This window comes from Pelodiscus sinensis, chromosome 7 (genome assembly GCF_052426305.1).
Source record: "Pelodiscus sinensis isolate ZL-2025 chromosome 7, ASM5242630v1, whole genome shotgun sequence".
In the NCBI taxonomy this organism is placed as follows: domain Eukaryota; kingdom Metazoa; phylum Chordata; order Testudines; family Trionychidae; genus Pelodiscus; species Pelodiscus sinensis.
The window spans coordinates 60,795,139-60,813,464 of record NC_143058.1 but is presented as its reverse complement, the minus strand read 5'-3'; the positions used below and the strand labels follow the sequence as shown (position 1 = coordinate 60,813,464).

The 18,326-nt window shown below is 45.0% G+C and overlaps 1 protein-coding gene across 6 annotated transcripts in view; it reads left to right on the top strand.

Annotated features, from left to right (window-relative positions):
- The window catches only part of ERBB4 (erb-b2 receptor tyrosine kinase 4), a 923,012-nt gene that overhangs the window by 621,162 nt on the left and 283,524 nt on the right, over positions 1-18,326 (top strand). For all 6 annotated transcript variants that reach the window (XM_075933933.2, XM_075933937.2, XM_075933934.2 and 3 more), the window contains exon 4: positions 384-518. In XM_075933933.2, coding sequence (XP_075790048.1) covers positions 384-518 — 135 coding nt within the window. The remainder of the gene's footprint in view (positions 1-383; positions 519-18,326) is intronic.

The window sequence follows — 18,326 nt, the reverse complement described above, 5'->3', positions numbered from 1 at the left end:
TTATTTTATCTGAACAGAATCTTGGACATTTCCACCCTTCCCCAAAATAAATCCGGAGTACACTCTTGAGTTAAACTAGAACATCAGGTTTCCGCACTAACTCCTCTGGAGACTGTCAAATCCGTTTGCTGATTGGTGTGAAGAGCTTCCACTGTTATCTGTGGCTATCTCCATTAGGACCTTTTTGTGTAAATAGATGGTTTCAGTTTTCCAATTTGGTGAGCTCCTTGATCATCAATGTATGAAGTTTTACAAGGCGTTTTCACCCCTATTTTCGTAATTCTAACCTTACTGTTCCTTCCCCACTCTTAGACGCATCCCTAGATGTACGTCTGCTGTACATCTCAACACTGAAGAGTTTGTTGTCTTCTTCTTTGATACAGAAATACTGAATGGAGGGGTATACGTTGGCCAGAACAAGTTTCTTTGCTACGCGGACACCATTCATTGGCAGGATATCGTGCGTAACCCCCGGGCTTCCAACTTCACTTTGGTGCCGACCAATGGCAGCGCAGGATGTAAGTATTGTTTGTATTTCCAGCATTGTAGTCTGCACATAATAGAAATGCCATCCCTGGTGTTCCATGGATGTAGCTTTAGAACTGTGTGCAAGATCTCCCTCCTTACTGTGCATTCTTTAAAAATTCATTGACTCCTTTGGGGGTGGGGAGAGTATTTTGTCTAGAGGCAGTTCTTTTTACATGGGTATTTTCTTTCCTCTTTATTAGCAGAGATGTTGGCGTGAAGACAGAATCCATATTGTTAGGATTTCTTTGCTCCTGCTGCTTATTCTCTGCCTTAAGTCACAATCCTCTGATTGGGACATCGTAATTAGTTGCTGTAGTAATTATGGTACAAACACAGGATTAATATTACTTAGATGAGGAATAAACAGTTTTCTTGTATAACCCTAGCAAGAAAAAAGACTCAGAAGAAAAAAAAGAGAGTACAATTAACCAAGTTTTCGTAAACAAAATGTGTTCCTCTCTTCCAGACTGTGAGAATATGTAAGAATTGCATTAACCATGTTCCTCCCTGACTGAGGTATCATTAATCAACAATATTTTGGAAAGAAAAAGAAATGATTTCTCAATTCAGCTATTATTTGCCCCGTGCAGTTATAGTACAGGTTGGACCTCCCTGGTCCGGCACCCTCGAGACCTGAGAGGTTCCAGATGAGGGATTGTGCCAGACCAGGGGAGGTCATTTCTGCCCCGCCCCCCGTTGCTGGATTCATGGGGCTTCCCAGCTCCCCCGGAAGCCCAGCTGGGTCTCATGCACACTGGGCTTCCCTATTCCCCCCTACCCCTTCCCCCAAGCTCAGCTGGGCCATGTGTAGGCCTTCCTGACTACCACCCTCTTCTTCCCCCCTCTCTTCCCCCTGCACCCAGCTGGGCTGAGTGGCAGGCTCCCAGGGTCCCACCACATCATGCTGGGCTCCTACACCCCCTTCCCATTGTGCACTGGGACTCTGATTCGGGATCATCTGTGGTCTGGCCAGACCAGAGTTCCAGTTAATACAAGTGCAGCCTGTTGTACCAAAACTACTGTGCAGAGGTGGTAGTGACACAGTAATGACTGGGTGCAAATTGTATATAAAGGAGTAATTAACACTTGTAACGGAGTATGATGATGTAACCCAATCCCCCTGGCTGGGCTGTCGTCTGCCAGGGTTAAGCCTTGTAGAGCCCTGCCACAAGCCTCGGGAGCAAGGCTTACTGAAGTTCTGAGAGGTCAGAGCTGGAGCATGTACAGCGCTGAAGGGATTTGGGGCACTGGGAAGAGGCGACTGCACCTTGGATGCTGCCTATGTAGGTTATACCTATGGCTTCCATAGCCTCTACAGTGCTCCAAAATGGATGGGAGTGAAGGAGACTGAAAGATAGAACTGCAGACCCCAACTGCGCCTTAGGTAAGGGCCACAGGACCTGCCTCCATATTCATTGCGAAGAATCCGTTTTGAAGGTGTGCTTGTTCTTCACACTGTAATCGCTTGCTTAGCACTCGCAGGGAGAGAACCTCTCCTCATCTGTCTCTGGCCCACCCCAACCAAAAAAAAGTTTGAAGTACAAGGATCAGGTCTCATAGTCAGCTGTGAACATTCATTTCCTCCAGGAGCCTGTCAGATTTCATTGTTCCTGCATCCTCCAACTCAGGAGCTGTTCAGCAGCTTTTGCCTCCCAGCAGGCACCTTTATTTGTCTCCGATTTATATAGCTACAGTAGTGGCACTTAAAAAGTTCATTCCATTTTGCTGGAGAATTCCCCACTGATCTTCCACATTGTAAGGATAAGGAATCAAATCAGTATAACCTTTTGAAACAGAAAGAACCTCTTAAGAGTGACTCGCTACAACAGGTGGCAGGCTTAATTGCAGTTTTTCTCTTGTGATTTTCTTTCCTTTGGGTTTTTATTTCCCCCGAGACAAATGGGAAAAAAACAATACCCAAAAGCCAATGCAATGAATGAGGCATTTAAGGATGGTGTAATGGGGTGTGACTCACCTCTGTGGCGCCCTCTCCTGGTCTGCTCAGGAATTAGCTCTTCAGCCTTGGAGTGCCATCTGCTGGAGGGCTCTCGCCTGTGGTTGCCTGTCTTCCTTCAGTGACCCTACTGCCAGTCATCTAACCCAGGTCCTTCCTGCTCTGCGGATGAAACAAGTGCTACTGTTTCCCTCCTCTCCAGGAGCCCCTATTTATAGAGCCCCAGTGGGGCCCTAATTAGCTATTTGCCTCAGCTGCTGGCTCACGATTCCTAGGCTGAGTTTAACCCTTGTTCCACCGGGAGCAGGGTGACTACCCTGTTACTGATGGATTTATCAATACGCCACTGATGTTAATGAGGGTTTTACCATTGACTTCAATGGAACCAGAGCTAAGCCAATGCTAAACTCGTATGGAAAGCTCATGCTAAATGTATGTAGTAATCATCAGGGCTTGACGAACTGCGGTGAAAGCCGCTCACTAGCCCCGCACTGCGCATGCGCAAGAGCTGCATTGCGTATGCGCGCACCGCCGGTAAACAGGGTGCCGGGCTGAAATCTACTCGCCACGGGCAAGGCCTGGGAATCATCATTACTAATCCAAGAGTGAGCAAATACCAGCCCGCAGGCCATATCCTGTCCAACCAGGGTTAAAAATATTCAGCAGATCAGTGATTATTCCCCTCTATTTGGCACTGGTGAGGCCACAATTGGAGTGTTGTGTCCAATTCTCAGGCCCCTATTATAGAAAGGATGTGGACGTATTGGAGAAAGTCCAGTGGAGGGCAACAAAAATGATGAGGGGGTTGGAGTGCACAACTTATGAGAAGAAGCTGAGGGATTTGGGCTTGTTTAGCCTACAGAAGAGAAGAGGGGGTGGGTGGCGATTTGATAGCAGCCTTCAACTACCTGAAGGGGGGTTCCAAAGAGGATGGAGAGAGGCTGTTCTCAGTGGTGACAGATGACAGAATGTGGAACTCAAGTTGCAGTGGGGGAGGTCTAGGTTGGATATTAGGAAAAACTATTCCCCTAGGAGGGCGGTGAAGCACTGGGATGGGTTCCCTGGGGAGGTGGCAGAATCTCCATTCCTAGAGGTTTTGAAGTCACTGACTGGACTCGGCTGGGATGATTTAGTTGAGGTTGGCCCTGCTTTTAGCAGGGGGTTGGACTTGATGTCCTCCTGAGGTCTCTTCCAACCCTAGGATTTGATGTTAAAAGTGGCTAAAATGGGATGACAAAATGTACTGGAGCTTTGGAGACAGAGAAAGTGACAGCTTCTTAAAACTTGTTGAAATACTATTCAAGTTCCCTGTGCAGGCGTCACCCTTTTAAAATAGATGCAATTAAGTAGTTGTATACAAAAAAGCCTTCAAATCACATCACTCAAAGAAATGGGAGAACCTTATTACCACCTGTCAAGAGTCAGGGGGAAGTGAATATGTTACCTTGGCTCTTTACAGAAGTCTTAAAGACAAGCTTGGTAAAATGATTTGAACATTTAATTACGACCCTGAGAATGGGTTCTGTACCAAAGTGAAGGACATACGCCTCTCCTTTGCCACAGATGTCTCTCTTATCTACTGGGTGATGGGGACCCCAGCCCTGACCAACCTGAGCTATCCCGATCTAACATCTGCCGAGTATGTCAGAAGGACTTTTTGTACATCCATTCTGTGGGTGTTCTGTGATTATCGGTGATGGATACAAAATGACTGTGTAATTATGATGATATGAATTGTGTAAATTTGTCAAAGTTCAGGTGCCTCAGAATCTTACAGAGCTATGAGGGGAGACTGCTGACAAGGGAGGCTAAAGGGGATACCTGCTCCGGGGCCTGGTGATACAAAATGGCCTGAAGCTCCCAGTTGCTGCTACCACGGTGGCCGGAGCCCTGGGCTCTTTAAATCCCTGCGGGAGTGTTGTGCAGTTTTCTGCAGGCAGCACCGTGCACGCCAGGCAGTGCTGAGAGCTGCCTCGCCCCACCCCTGCCCCTTCTGCCGGAGGCCTCACCCCTTTAGGAGGCACAGAGAAGCCCTATCCTTGTCCTTGCCTGGACGCCTAGCAAGGCTGTCTGCCCTGCTGGCTAAGTTCATCTTAGAGTGTAGTGACTCGTGTTTGTCAGTGGCTGTAGAAACTAGTTAAGGGGATAGGTGACCCGATATGGGAATCTACCAGTTACAAATCAAGGGAAGAACACATGGGAGAGGCACTTTGTTTACACTGGTAAGGTCCCACAGGCATGACAGTAAGACCTCTGTTGTTAGATGCAATAGGGTCAGTGCAGACATACTTTCCGACATCACTTCCTCGGAGTTAGCCACTGGCAAAGTTGTGAGTGTCAAGATGTTCGGTCTGGTCTCTCCTTGTATGTAGGGGTGTCCTGCCTCCAGTGAGGTGTTAGCAAGCCTCATCAGTAATGAGCATGAAACCTCCCCACTGGTCCTCAGCAAGGATCTACAATCATGGGTTTTGGACACCCCACCAATGCTTCCAACTCTCCCAACAGCCCTCAGATCTCACCGAGGAGAACAGCATGAACTCAGACAGGAGCATGCATTCATAACCTCCTGTCCTGCCCTTACCCCCATGGCCATGTGTAGAGATCACAGCCCCAAGCCACGTTTCACAGCTGACTCCCCGTGTCATTCTCTACCCCAGCTGCCAGGCACCAGCTTAATGAGCCCTAAAGCAGAATTGTGCCGCTAGCGGGGATCATTTCCCTTGGAACCCTCCCCTGCTGTCCCAAGGCATCATTGGAGTAGGATTAAGGGGAGAGAGGAATGAAATTAAAATGCTCTGAAGCGATACTATTCCCATGCCGCAGAGTTTGGGTCACTGCAGCTGCTCCTAGTCCTCATCAGTATTGCAACAAGGCTGAATTTGGGCAGAGGACTCTAGGGATTATCCCTTTGCTTTCCTTCTCTGCAGCCTGGGTAATGACTCTCATAGATGTATTGGTGCTAAGAAGCCAGCTAAACAGACCAAAGCAGTTTAACCCTCCTGGTAACAATTGTGCCAGTACATTAATGCTGCTTTTATTTCTTTGGCACTTTCTCATCATGTTTTCTCCACAAATGCATGCAGTAAACGCCTGCTTGAGGCTTTTGGGTTTACATGGTTGGTGATGGTATTGTTCTTGTGAAGAATAAATCTGATAGCGCCAGCATGCCATTCACTAAGCATCTCTGAAATGTAACAAACGAATACTACACCTTCGGGCCAACTCTGCTTCACTGCTCTGGCTCTAAGGATAAGTATCCTCGTCCTCTGTCCTGACTTCTATACTCAAATAGTATTTACTATTTTCAGATATTTTTTTCTTCCCTATACCTTTTTATTTGCATCTCTACAAAATTTCATCATCTCAGGTATATTCTTCAATGCTGGCTCGCCTTAGGCTAGCCTTTTTCAAACCCGGGGGTCTTGGCACTTAAAAGATCGAGAGATTTCAATTGTGCCTAACTGATGTAGGAGCACAAGTCCTGAGAGATCCTTTCTTTGGCAGCTTCACTATAAGGCGCGTTGTCCACTAAACTGTGTTTTCATGTCTCTTTCAAGATAGCTATCAAAATGTCTATTGTGTTAATCAAGTCTGACTTAAAAACCTCTGTTGGAATGTTAACCAGAACTGGTGCCTTTCCACTTTTTTACCAATTGACGGCCTTTTCTCCTTCTACTCTGGTTATTGGTCTGAGTTCAATGTGCAGGTCTTCTCTTTGCTCTGTCGCCGGGGGACTAACCACTGGCTCGGCATTCAGTACTTGATTAACTACCTACATATGTTTAATGGTTCTGATGTCTTCCTTGTTAAGTTGCACGCCTTGTCTTGAACTGGTCAGGTGGTATTTGTTTTTCTGGCTGACAACTGTCTGATGATGTGGTACAGTCTTTATTATTTTGTGCTGCATTGGTCTGTGCATCTGTTACTATTTTACCTAAAATGTCCCTCATGTCTTTCCTATTCCCAGGGAGCCCCAACACCATGCATAGTGAGCAATTTTGCAGAATTTTGACACACAACTGGGTTAAATTTGGAGTGGACAGAGCTTTGCTGTGAGATTCTGAATTTGTTAATGCAGATCATGAAGTATCCAAAATTATTAGATTAATACAATTGCACATAGCAAATGGGGTAATTCACGTGAATCGATACTGCTTTTAAAAATACTGAAACTATCTGGATACATATGTACAATGGAGTCACTAACCTTTGAGAGAGATTAGAATTACTTTCCATGTTGTACTACATTGAAACTAGCAATGTTGTAATAGATTATTTGGGATAAATTGCCTATATAGTACAGGAATTCAGCATGGGCTTAGCTTTATCTGAAATAAGTGAAACTTAAGCACATGCTAAAGTGCTGTACTGACTTGGTTTATGGGCCTTACTGAAAGCTTATTGAAGTCAATGAAAGACTTTCCATCGTGGTCAATGGGCTTTTTACATCAGGCCCCGTTTTAGTTGTGAAATTATCAAATGGTGGCAAAGTTTTTCAAGCAGACAGATTATAACTACATCCTCAGTAGTTTCTTATACCTAATGCTATTCTGTTCTGTCATTGCTTTATCTAGAGTAACACCCGGTAATGCACTTCATGTAGCAAAGTAGAAAGCACAGCATGGTGCTCAGAAGCGGTATATTTTTACATTGTTTTGTAGATTGGAAAAAAGATTATTCATTATCTGCTTGCATTTGATCTGATAGATCTGTGTTGCTTTAAAGGGAAACAATTAGATTAAAAATTCTTCCAGAGTTCTAATAATACTATCTGAGATTATTCATAGATTTGTAGATTTTAAGGCCGGAAGGGACCATTGGGTCATGAAGTCTGACTTCCTCTATTTCACAGGCCTTTGAAGTCTATCCTGTTACCCCTGTATTGAACCTGAAAACTCAGGTTGGATTAAAACATCTTTTAAAAAGGCATCTGATTTTGATTTGAAGGCATCAAAAGATGGGGAGTCCTCCGTCCCCCATAGTAGTTTATGCCACCTGCTTATTTATTTGTTTTTTGCCTTTTTTAAATATGTCTGGCTTTAGCTTCTAGCACTTGATTCTTTATACTCCTTTTTCTACACATGCAAAAAGCTCTTTAATACGGAGTATTTTCTCCCCATGAAGATACTTACCCACTGAAATCAAGACATCTCTTGATCTCCTTTACAGTAAGCTAATCAGGTTGCCAAGTGTCTAATCTCACAAACACAAACTCCCTTGGCCTATCCACTTCCCTGAAGCCACACCCCTGCCTTGCCCCTTCTCCAAGGCCCCACCCTCATGCCATCCTCTCTCCCTCTGTCAATCACTCCCCAACCCTCACTCACTTTCACCGGGATGAGCCAAGAAGTAGGGATGAGGGCCTAAGACAAGCTACCCCCTGCCCTGGCTCTGTGTGGTCCGGCTCCTATGTGGGGGCTAAATGGTTCTGTGCATGGCCCCTGCCTGCAGATACTGCCCCTACAGCTCCCGTTGGCCACAGTTCCCATCCAATGGGAGCAGCAAAGTCAACACTCGGGGCAGAGACCGAGCAACCTTCCTCAGGACCCTTGGGAGATGAAGGAACCAGCCTCACTCCATGGATGGAGAGGGGTCTCAGTGAGATATAAGAAGGTATGGTAGCAGAGTGTTCTAGGACAATAAGGGTGTGTCTACACAGCAAAGTTATTTCAGAATAACTGCTGTTATTCCAAAATAACTAAGAAAGCATCTCCACAGCAGTTCTGTTATTCCAAAATTATTTTGAAATAACGGACGGCTTAGTCTGACTTCTGTAAATCTCATTCTGTGAAGAATAATGCCTATTCTGAAATAGCCATTTTGGAATAGGGGCTGTGTAGACACTCCACTTCTGCTATTTTGAAATAGCCCCTCACCAGGGCCATTCTAAGTTATTCCTCCTGGGACTCTAAATCAAAATAGCACATCTACATTAGGGAAGCCTGCCTCGGACTCATTTTGAGGCTTCCCTGCAGTATAGATGAGCTATTTCGAAATAAGCTATTTTGGAATAACTATTCTGGAATAGCTTATTCCGAAATTACTGTGCAGTGTAGACATAGCCTAAGGTATGAAACGCAAGAAAAGATAGGGGAATCGTCGACCCTAGGCAGAGCATTTGTAGCATCTTATAGGCATTGTTATATCACCAATGACAGATTCCCACACCTTAAGATTGCGAGGGTGTCCACATTCTATTGGAGAGAATTAATCTCAAATCCAAAAATGGGCAAGATGCTGAAAGTTCTAAAAATGGCCAGATGTTGTCTGCTCGACTTCCTTAGCCTGCAGGACATATAGCATATATTTTTGGGGCCCTCTGCTCTTGTTACAAAATAGCAGGATGTTTAACATATATTTTTACTCTAGGCTAGTGCTCTCGCTCCCTTTGTGGTTTTGACCCGGCCCCATCAACAAGACTGGAAATTTCCCTACACTCTATTAAGCTCCTAACACTATATTCTGTCATTTTTACTTATAACCTACTCTATTGCCAAAGCTAACTTCTTACAGAAAGATGATTTCTGCAGGCCCCTTACCTCACTACCAACATGGTTAAAAGGTTAGGAAAGTATACAAACTGCAGGCAGGGTTTAGGGGAAAATATAGGTTTACAGGCTACATTTCCCTCTTGGCCCCCCTCCCTATCAGCAGCCCTGTAAGGGGTATGTCAACTCATCTAGATATTTGCCTAGTTTTACAACTAGCCACAAAAAAAGCACTGGCAAAGTCAGCAGAAATTAAAATTTCATACAGACAAATGAGTTGTTTACACTGCTTTATATACTATAGACTGAAATGTGAGGGCAATATTTATATTGCAATGGATTTGTTTTATAATTAGATGGTAAAAATGAGAAAGTCAGCAATTTTTCAGTAATAGCATGCTGTGACACCGTTGTATTTGGAGGTGTAATTTTGTAAGCCAGCTGTTTAAGTGAGGCAAAACTTAGGGGTGTGCTGGAAAAATCAAACTCCCGAAAGGAGTACAGTAGTCTGGAAAGGTTGCAAGCCACTGTGTTGTGTCTAGTGGTTAACACACCTGGTGCCATAGTCCTGGCCCTCTTTTAAGCAGAGATGTGGTGAGGGAGGTTAGTGATATTGGAAACTGGGTCCACTAACTCCACCATGATCTGCTGCCGGGCCTTACGAGGGTCAGTGGTGCCTGACCTCCAAAGGTGCCCTCCCAGGTCACTTCCTGCCAGCTGCTATTTTCCCCCAGCTTGCAGTCTAATATAAGGTGAACAGAAGGGGCAACCAAGCCAATAGGCCCAACTGGGCTCAGCATACAGACTTAGTCCCTCCGAGCGGCTTCTCAGTCACCCACGGCAGGAGCCTTCAGGGTAGGCCTGTCTTCTTCCTCAGCCTCCTCTTTTGAGCTGGCTTGCTCCCTTTTCAACTATTCCTCACTTGGAGCATGTCCTCCAGGGCTGGCTGGGCCCAGTCTTTAACCATGTCTGGCCGCATGGAGTTTATATCGAATCTCCATCCTTAGATGATTAAAGTCTTGGCTTGACAAAGCCCTGGCTGTGATGATTGAGTTGGGGTTGCTCCTGCTTTGGGCAGGGGGCTGGACTCGATGACCTCCTGAGGTCTCTGCCAGCCCTGGGATTCTATGAAATACCTCCATCACATCTTGTAATTCTTTATGGAGAACAGAAACTCATTTCAGTAGAAGCATGTCAAATACTAGGAAAGGGTAAAAACAACGACTAGACTACCCAGAAATTTCTACTCAGCTATGCACCTCAGGTGTTCCATTTTGTGATAAGTCAGCAGCAGCTCTGTGTTAAGAACCATGTAGCATCTTAACTCCTTGTAATCCAAGGCCCTTCCTAGTACTCCTTGTACTATAAAATCCTAGCAACTGCAGTGCTGTATTAATATACGCACCTATGGTTTGGTCCTGCCCTCAAATCTGCACATACTTATCACGGACGGGTGATGATCCAAACTCTGACATTTGGGTTAAGTTCAGATAAACACCCCAAATGGCAGATTATCAGCCTAACCGTCCTGAGAGGCACAGACTTCCACCAGATCCCAGGGTGCAGTTTTACCATGGAAAGTCACGCCCTTACACACCAGCGGTATGTATCACGCTATCTGAAATGGATGCATGAGGAGCAAATTTCATAGTTACTCCATTGTGTAGGATCCGTGCCTGAACAGGAGGACTTGGCTCTGGGCAAGAATTGTTCTGTGGGTTGGATGGATAGAATCATAGAATACTAGAACTAGAAGGGACTTTGAGAGGTCATCAGGTCGAGTCCCCTCCCTCACAGCAGGACCAAGCACTGACTAGACCCTGACAGGTGTCTATCCAACCTGCTCTTAAATATCTCCAGAGATGGAGATTCCACAACCCCCATGCAATTTATTCCAGTGTTTAACCACCCTGACAGGTAGGAACTTTTCCCTAATGTCCAACCTAAACCTCCCTTGCCGCAGTTTAAGCCCATTGCTTCTTGTCCTGTCCTCAGAGGCCAAAGGAGAACAATTTTTCTCCCTCTTCCTGGAAGAGCAGAATCAAAGAAGAAACATGGTTACCAATGCTTCAGAAGAAAAGCTCTTTCAGTGCAAAATGGGCATCCCCACTTAGAAATATCTTCTTGAGACCAATGGATTGCTTCTTCTGAGAAGACAAACTTATGCCTCGGAACAAAATTATCTTAATCCTTATTACTGAGGCATTATGGCGGATTCATGCAAAGCCACTTTGTTCACTTGCAAGACTTTTTTTTCTCCTTCAAAGGAGCAGGATTTATCTCTAAATAGATAAATTCTAATGATGATTAAAATGGAATAATAATACATTGTAAGCCAAGGAAAAGAAGTAGGCACCTAGTTCAGACTTAAAGCCAACTTTAAGAGTAGCTAGTACATCATTTCGGGTGTACAGCTAAATTGGAAACTACCGACAGGGAAAATGACATTCCAGGAAAGTAGACGCTGAAGACTTTTGTTATTGCAGAGTTTGTTAAATTATAACCTTTCAGTGAGGTGCATTCCTTTACCTTGAACTAACATTTTAAATGTATGTTTGGAGACCAGGGAAGGGGGGCTTCCCAGACAGGTGGCCTCTGTGTAGAATGAAGACATTGTGACAGGCGTCACTGTGCAAAGCTAACACCAGTAGCTGTTTCTTCACACAGTACGCCATGAATAACTACGCTACCCTGAGAATGCTCTTTCTGTGCTGAATGCCCCTCAAGTGCTTGCAAAATTGCATTTTAACAGCAGCAATATTTCCATGGATTTCTCAGCTGGGAAGCACATTAAATCAGAGCTGAACAGAGAGCTAGTGAGCTCCACAACCTACTTTATATTCTTAAAGTGTATATACATTTTCCCCTTCCTCCAATTAATGAATATCAGTTCCGAATATAATCTGCAATTGAAAAAATAATAATACAGAAACAAAAACAATGTTTCTTGAGGCATGACATTTTGCCAAGTGATTGAGAGCTAAAGGTGGGGGAAGAATGAAAAGTGGAAAATAGATTGGCAGGGCTCCTGGCCTTCCTTCAGTAGCTGCTACAGCTCGGACCTCCCTGGTCTGGCACCCTGGGGACTTGACCAGTCCTGAATGAGGGAATTAGCTGGACCAGGAGATGTCCCCTGCCACCGGCCTCCCAGCCAGTCTCTTGCTGCTGTCAGGTTTGCTGCCGCCAGCCATGCTGTCATTGGCCCGATTGGAGCTCCCCAGGGCTCCCTCCTGCCGGTCCTGCTTCTGGAGCTCTGCTGGCCCCACTTCTGCCAGTCCAGCTAGGGCTCTGAGGCTGCTAGCCCCATTTCTGCCAGTCTAGCTGGTGCTCCTGGCTGCTAGGCGCCCAACCTGCTCTTGCGTCTGGCTGCCAGGGCACGTTGGTCCAGCAATATACATGGTCCTAAGGGATTTAGGAGATTTGACCTGTACTCAGAAGCACAGTGAATTGGGCCAGGGCTGGCCTTCGGGGAAAAAGGCGCTCTGGTTGAACTTGTATTTCGGTGCCCCTCTGGGCACGGCACCTTTTCCACTGTGTCTGGCCCCTGGACAGCCAACTCCCTCATCAGCCTCCACACCTACCCCCTGCACAGATCTTCCTGCACCCACGTGGGGAAGTGGACTTGGCTGCATGGAGCAGCTGGCGTGGCTCTTCACTCCCCAGCCCAGAACGTCGCTTCTCCACACACCCCTGGAGGGCTCTAGCAGGGAGCTAGGTGAGGGCTCCCTTCCTCCAGGTGACTTTCCTCCTACTGCTCACCTCACAGCACAGCCCAGGTGTGGAAAATCACCTGGATGTGCCCACCACTCAGTGTTGCTCCTTGCTCCTCCCTCCATCCCTCTGGAGGGTGCAGAAGAGCATTGGCAAGGGCAAGACCTGTCCATCACCACTCAACCCTCCACTGCTCCTTCACCAGTAGGCAGCAGGGAGAAATCTGGGCACTACCCCAAACACAACTCCCCTGCCAGCCAAGAACTGCTACTAATTACACCCACCACGCACACCTCTGCCTTTTGACTCCTGACAGCCCTGAGGAACCCATCCCTAAGACTGGCCGTGGTCTGGGGTGTCGAACAGTGATAGGCTGACCTGATTCATTGAACAGCAGGCACTAGGAAATTATTTTCTTTATTCAGACCAGCATGTGTGGAGTTGGAGGGATAATTCTGTAAACATGACCAAAGCCTTAGGCCAACAGTCCCAATTTTTAGGCGCTCAATATGCACACCATGAGAAGGCTTGATTTTTCACTGGGCTGGTGATCAGAGCTGGCTGAGAATCATATCCCTTTAATATCGAAGCATGTCCAAGTTTAAAAAAAATATGTGGGTAACACACAGTGCCTAATTTGAAGACCGTTTTTAATTTACAGGCATGGAAATGATCGAGTCTCTTGTACCCAGGGAGGAATGTTTTGCAAAACCAAGATAACCCTTCCCTTCAATCCTTTTGCGTGCTTGAGCGTACTCTACTGGATCCCACGTGCTCTTCCCTGTGTTCTACCAACTCAATTTTGATCTCAGCCAAAGGGATCGTAGCTCAAGATTGGGATGTTTAAAAGCGTCTCATGGGGAATGAGATTCCTGTTGCTTTGTGGGGCCACTTCCCCAAAGCCCCGGCACCAGGCTGGAGTTCCCTTTTGCTCCCCAGAGTCTGGCCAGCATGGCTCTGTCAAAGGGATTCCTCTGCAGGCCACCAGTGCTCCTATCCTATCCTCCAGAGAGAGACTCAGCTCTGCTGAGCACCCCTTCTTATATTGCCCTCCCTGGACCTCATCAGCTGCCCTAACAAGCCTGGCCCCTATTGACTGGCTCAATAAGCCCTTCTCTTATTGGCTGGAGTTCTACACAGCCTTTCTGGGGGCTCTTTTAACCCTATTTTCCTGCCTGTGTGGGGCAGCCACTCCCCCTCAATACTGAAGTACAATAATTATCTCTTATTCCAAAAGTAGAGAACTCATAGAGCAATTCACATGCCGCTATGTGACAATGGTTGGCAAATGCTTACCTTTTAATGGCATCTCTGTGTGCGTATAATGTACTATGGCAAACCACCTGTTTACCCACAGACAGGCTGTTTAAACAGCACTTTACTCAAGGGAGATACTTTCATCTTATAGACTTAGCAACTTACTTCATCACCGTCACCAGTGAATCTTGAAAGTAGGAAATAAATCCCCAATACTCTGAATATTAGAAGTGATCTGATTGAATTGTGATTGGCATATTTAGAGTGAGTGGGTGGTTAGAATTGGTCTCTTTAAGCTTCAGCTGCTTTAGCTGACTGCCTTTGAAGGGCTGCTTGAGGAAGAGAAAAGAAAGGAACTGGAAGTATTACAAAACCAGTCACTAAATTGTAGAGAGCAATTACCTTCTGAAGACTTCTGGGCATGTGCTTTCCTTTGAAGGTATCTATCTGTTAGCTCAACAAGAGAACCTATACCAGCCACTTCTTTTACTGACAGCAGCTGTTTAACAAAATTTGATTTCATTCTGTATATTTTCTTAGCCCAAAGAAAATAAGGAAGGAGTTTTGGTTAGTGGGGCATGTGAGAGAGAAATGTGACTTTCTCATCCTAGAGGTAAGAAGTGGATGATTTTGTAGTTGGCCGTTTTAGCCCAAACTCTTTCTGTTGCTTGCAGGAAAGAAAATTTCACATCAGTACAGTTACATTTTCTAGGCATATGTCAAATGGCCTTGTTTGACAGGAAATCCTCTGGATTTGAAGTTGCTTCTCTCGTTCAAGACTTGTGTTCTTTTGTTTGGTGGTCATCCTGGCCTACTTGGTTTCTTTCGTTCCCAAATGTCTCCAATACACCCTCTTAGAAAGTGTTCCTCTCATACCTTCCACTGTTTGGAATAATGTTTCTGGATTTTGGAGAATGAAGCTTATGGACTTTGTATGAGAGTTATGAATGACAGGCAGACAAATTAGCTAAATTAGAAAGAAGAGGGACCTTCTGGCTTTCTCCCTTTAATTCCCTATTTCATACTTCTGGTTCTGTGATGAAAAACTCCATTTTCAAGTCCTGCTGTGTCAGTCATTAAAGAAGCTCTGACTTCTCAAAATCTTACCCAGAATTCCTGTTTGAAACTAGCTTATGCTTGGCAAAATATTCCGTCATCACCTTTGGAATATCATCAACAGTCTTCATGTTAGAGGACCTTCTTACAGAGGTGAAGAGTTCAGACCTCCCACCGATAAGATCATGACTTCCAGATTCTTGACAAAGGTAATATCAATCGGCACAACCACATGTGGAAAAATTGCCATATTTACATGACAAACTCAAAGTCCTCTAGAAAGTACAATCATCATGTGTAGGGCAACTCATTCTGGGCGAACCATTGGTATGGATGGCTAACTGTCACTTTGATCCCCTACTCATCAAAATCAGCACGTCCCTTGACTTCTGTGGGTGCTGAATTGGCCCTAAATGTCTCCCTTTGATTCCTAAGGAAGCAAATGGGATTTTGACCTCATTTCACCATAAAAAAAATTGTAAAATAGGCCTCAGTGTTATTCTAATGTCATCCTGTCTCTTTCTCCTCCTATTTTAAACATGGTTTTAAAGAGACATTATTGCACACATGCGAGATTTCAGCCAGGCAAGCTGAAACAGAATGCTGGGAATTCCCGTTTTCTCCAGCTCTTTCTCTGTTCTAGCAACGATCCTTTCCTGCACGAGCTCAGCTCTGCTGGCCAGTGATTCAGTGAGCATGCAGGTGTTTGTAGATGTGCCCAGTGGCAGAAGATATTGAGGGAGATTTATGGCTTTGGGTGAAGCATTAGCTCTGATCGTTTTGGGAGAAGACTGCTTGACTGCTATGGATTCCTCATTGGAACCTTCTGGTAGAGCAGTTCCTAATGGTCACCAAATCTACAATATTAGAGGTGGCGATATAAGGCAAAAAAAAAAAAAAGTAAGGGGTGTAGTTTGCCATTTATGGATAGATGCTAGTCCTTGTTTACAAGATGACTACCCGTTTGCTCCTGAACATGCTTAGGAAACCTCAAAGTGCCCTCAGCTTTAGCAGGAAGGATTATTCAGATAAAAATGGATCCTGGAAATTCATTTTTTTGTGTGTTGTTCTTCATTTCTTCTTGGCTGGAAATGTGCTAAAATCTCCATGGCACTTTGACAGAAAATATCTACATACACAGACACAGCTTAGCAGTAGGGAGGAGGGATAGCGTAGTGGTTTGAGCATTGGCCTGCTAAACCCAGGGTTGTAAGTTCAGTCCTTAATGCCATGTAGGGATCTGGGGCAAATCTGTCAGGGATGGAACTAGGTTGTGACATAAGGGCAGGGGACTGAATTGGACTCAATGATCTCTCAAGGTCCCTTCTAGTTTTATGAGATAGGTATATCTCCATATACAGGTGTAGGTATATCTCCATATACAGGTGTGTATATATAGTACAGTGTCTCACAAAAATCTAAAGTAATAAAAAATGTATTTTCAACATCTCGTCTTTTGTTCTTAAGTAAATGCCTTTCTTTCAGCAATGGAAACTGCATTTTCATCCAGATCCTGTCCTCCTCCAGATCACTACTCTGGATATATTTTAATAGCAGCTTGTGTTATCGTGTGTTATTGTTCTATAATGGAGTAATTGGTTTTGGTATGAAATTAGGGCAAGAACACCACAAGACTCATCATTTACCTGTCAACATGCCGTAGATTTTTTTTTTTTAAGGACCCTTCTCTGAAAATCTGCAGTAATGCTATTGACGTCTCTCACAAAACATTATTGTGACACGGAAAGTACTCAGGGCTCTAGCCTCCGAAAATTACCCATTATATGCTCTTGTCAGAGTGGATACATAAAAACCCTGTTCTTCTTTTTGCTGAGTCCATTGCTGTTGCCGCTAAAAGAGCCCATCGCGACATCCCAGCAGTGAGCAAGTTGTGCCTAAAGATGATATGGCCGCGTTAGAGGATCTTTACCTCAGACGTGCATTGGTTTGAGTGCATGTGTGCAGCTATCTGTGCCTAACAGGTGGGCAATTGGTTTTTAATACAAGAGACTCCAAAGGATTTGTGGGTCTTGAGGAGACTGCCATGCAGCAGGTATAACTTGACCTAGTCTCTCAGTCTTCTGGCTGGGTTTTCCAATTTGCTCGGGACCCCCATCTGTGTGTTTCGAAAAGCATTTGATGCTGTTTGGAATTAATTCTCCATCACAGTGGGGAGAATTCATTCTGTGCTAACAGATATCAGCAGTGATAAATAATAGCTCCTAATTGCTTAATCAGAGTAAAGTTTTAGCCCATGTCATATGTGAAGGTTTCTATTTTTATTTTTCTGCATGACTAAATCCCTTATTAATACATCGAGTCAGAAGTGCTTACCTATTTTGTCCATCGGGGGGGAGGGGGAAAGGAATGTTAGTATCTTTATTATGCCTTTTTCCCTCACAAGTCTTTCTCTACTCATTACTGTGGCCTGCAGACATTTTCTTGTAGCAGCAATATCACAGTGAGCTTCTGTCAGGCCTGCACTGTCAAAGATAAATATGAATCCACCGTCCTGTGCCAGTCCCACCCTGCCAACATGATGGGTTTTTTTACTTTTTCATTTATTCCCTTATGTCTGGGGGTCTATCACTTCTAAGATCAACCCTGTCTGTTGTGGACAAAGCTAGTGATACTCTATAATTTAGGAATTCTGTACAGACTCCTCTGATCCTACATGCAGTACAGTCAACACTGGCATGCTTAGGGTGGTCCCCCTCACAAATTGCATACTCCATTGTTAGCAAATATTCTGTTTTCTTCAGTGTGGGCTGGATTTTATCTCCAGCTCCCTCCCCCTTTTTTTTCATATGAGCCCTCTATCTCTTTCTTTGCCTGTCTCAAAGTGTATATCTCCCCGTTTGTTTTCATTACACAGACATATTTCCCTTGTCAGTCTCTTTTCGGCAGCCTATGTCTGAATCTCTCTCTTTCTGTGCCGATCTGGAGAGGAAGATCGGGGGATAAATAGAGGAGATAGAATTGTAGAGTCAAATCTTCTGTATTAACCCGAGTTGCTGGGGGAATGTGCTTTTCATCCCTCCAGATATGTGTGCGCCTGAATAGCAGCGACAGTCTTAAGGTGCCAGCGTGGGGTAAGTGAGCTGCGCACAGAGAGGCGAGGCAGGGAGATGTAACCCCAGCCCAGAGGAGAGCAATGCTGTTCAGTGTGATCCCAGAGGGACATGAGCAGAACCATATAATGAACAGACCTATGGGCTACAGTAGTGAGCACAGAAGGAGCATGTGGGGGTCCTATATCCTTCTTCTAGTTATGGGGAAATATTTATCCTTCATATTCCCTGAATAGATCCTGGGGACCAAGGGATTTCTTT